At 25.5% G+C, this 1,701-nt stretch overlaps 1 protein-coding gene across 3 annotated transcripts in view; it reads right to left on the bottom strand.

Annotated features, from left to right (window-relative positions):
* Positions 1–1,459: 1,459 nt before the first annotated feature.
* The window catches only part of LOC122534266 (probable phosphorylase b kinase regulatory subunit beta), a 4,438-nt gene continuing 4,196 nt past the window's right edge, over positions 1,460–1,701 (bottom strand). For all 3 annotated transcript variants that reach the window (XM_043664737.1, XM_043664738.1, XM_043664740.1), the window contains 2 exons: positions 1,553–1,685; positions 1,460–1,480 (listed from right to left, as the gene is read on the bottom strand). In XM_043664737.1, coding sequence (XP_043520672.1) covers positions 1,672–1,685 — 14 coding nt within the window. In that variant the 3' untranslated portion in view covers positions 1,460–1,480; positions 1,553–1,671. The remainder of the gene's footprint in view (positions 1,481–1,552; positions 1,686–1,701) is intronic.

Raw genomic sequence — 1,701 nt, forward strand, 5'->3', positions numbered from 1 at the left:
TAGAATATATAGAATTATATAGAATAAATATAATTAGTGTATGTAGAATAGTATATATATAATTATATATATATATATATAATGTATGTAAAATATGTAATTAGTATATGTAGAATATATAGAATATATATAATTATATATATATGTAAATATGTATGTAAAATATGTAATTAGTATATGTAGAATAGTATCTATATAATTTTATATATATAATGTATGTAAAATATGTAATTAGTATATGTAGAATAGTATATATATAATTATATATATATATATAATGTATGTAAAATATGTAATTAGTATATATATAATTACAATATGTACCTTACAATACATGAGGAAACTATCTTCAACAAGTTTATTAAGATTTAATTGTTTTTGAAAACTTAGTTCTGGATTTCGAAGTAAAATTGTCGACACTATAGTGAGTAACTGTAAACAAGAGTATTGTATATTTTTTCCGCAAAAATAATAATACTTTTGTACTCCTCATTCAATTGGAAATGTAAATGTAAATAAATAAGAGAAATACCTCTACAATAATTTGACGATATTCTGGTAATTGTATATTGTGAAGTAAAGATTCCACGAACAAAGCAAATGTAAGTTCCGAACGAGTCATGTTAGACAAAGTAGGTTGTTGAGGTAATTCTCGTCCATTAACACAAATACCATCCGGACAACGCATTAATACTTCCCAGACATGATTGTAAAAATGTGCGGGTACTCTACATAAACAACCTTCAATCTTTCTGCGCCCTAGAACTGTAAGTCTAATACAACATAAAATTAGTTTATGTATAAAAATAGATGAATAAATATTATATGAAAAATAAATTGGTATACTTTTCATTGTTGGCCCAGTTTTTAACCGTCAATACTTTTATAAGAAATTGACGAATCTCAAATGGACTATAGTTCTCAATTGGTTTAGGATTTTTAACAACCATTTGTAAATAAAGTTTTATTGCTTCTAAAACCCATCTATAAAAAGATAAGAAGAATTTAATAATAATTATTTAAACGTTACATTTTTTAAATGTTGAAGATACCCAATGAGACATACCCAATACGAATTTTTAATATTCCTTTAAACATTTCTGGATTTGTTCCAATAAGTCGACCGCAGTACAGTAATACTTCTTGTTGAAGTACTGCTTGAACTACATTATGTGGTTGAATTGTAGAATACATAACTGACTGAATTTCTACGGGTGTCATTGGTTTATCAAATACTGTTTCTTCTTGCCCAATTACTCCAACTGTTATCTAATATTAGTAAAGAATAAAAAATTATACTTGCACGTTAAAATATTCAAATAATTCAATGAAAATACCTGTTTTCCTTTAACAAGAACTCCTGTTATAAAAGGACTTATACTATCAACTGTATGATTCAATAAACTGCTACAGTAACGAACAACCATCCAATATCTAAGGCACCCTGCTTGTTGATACAATGATCTTAAGTAATCTCCAACTAATATAAAATATTAATCAAGATAAATATCTCATATACCTATAATCTTTAAATAACAATTTATATTGGTACCTGTCATTCCATTAATGTCATAGTTAATTCCTTCCCGCATCAGCAAAATGCCATAAAGTTGACACAAAGTATATAAGCTTTTATTGTTACGAATTTCATTTAATATATTATATAATGGTTCATTTACGTAATGCTGAAACATGAAATAC

The sequence above is a fragment of the Frieseomelitta varia genome, unplaced genomic scaffold (genome assembly GCF_011392965.1).
Source record: "Frieseomelitta varia isolate USP_RPSP 00005682 unplaced genomic scaffold, Fvar_1.2 scaffold_580, whole genome shotgun sequence".
In the NCBI taxonomy this organism is placed as follows: Eukaryota; Metazoa; Arthropoda; class Insecta; order Hymenoptera; family Apidae; genus Frieseomelitta; species Frieseomelitta varia.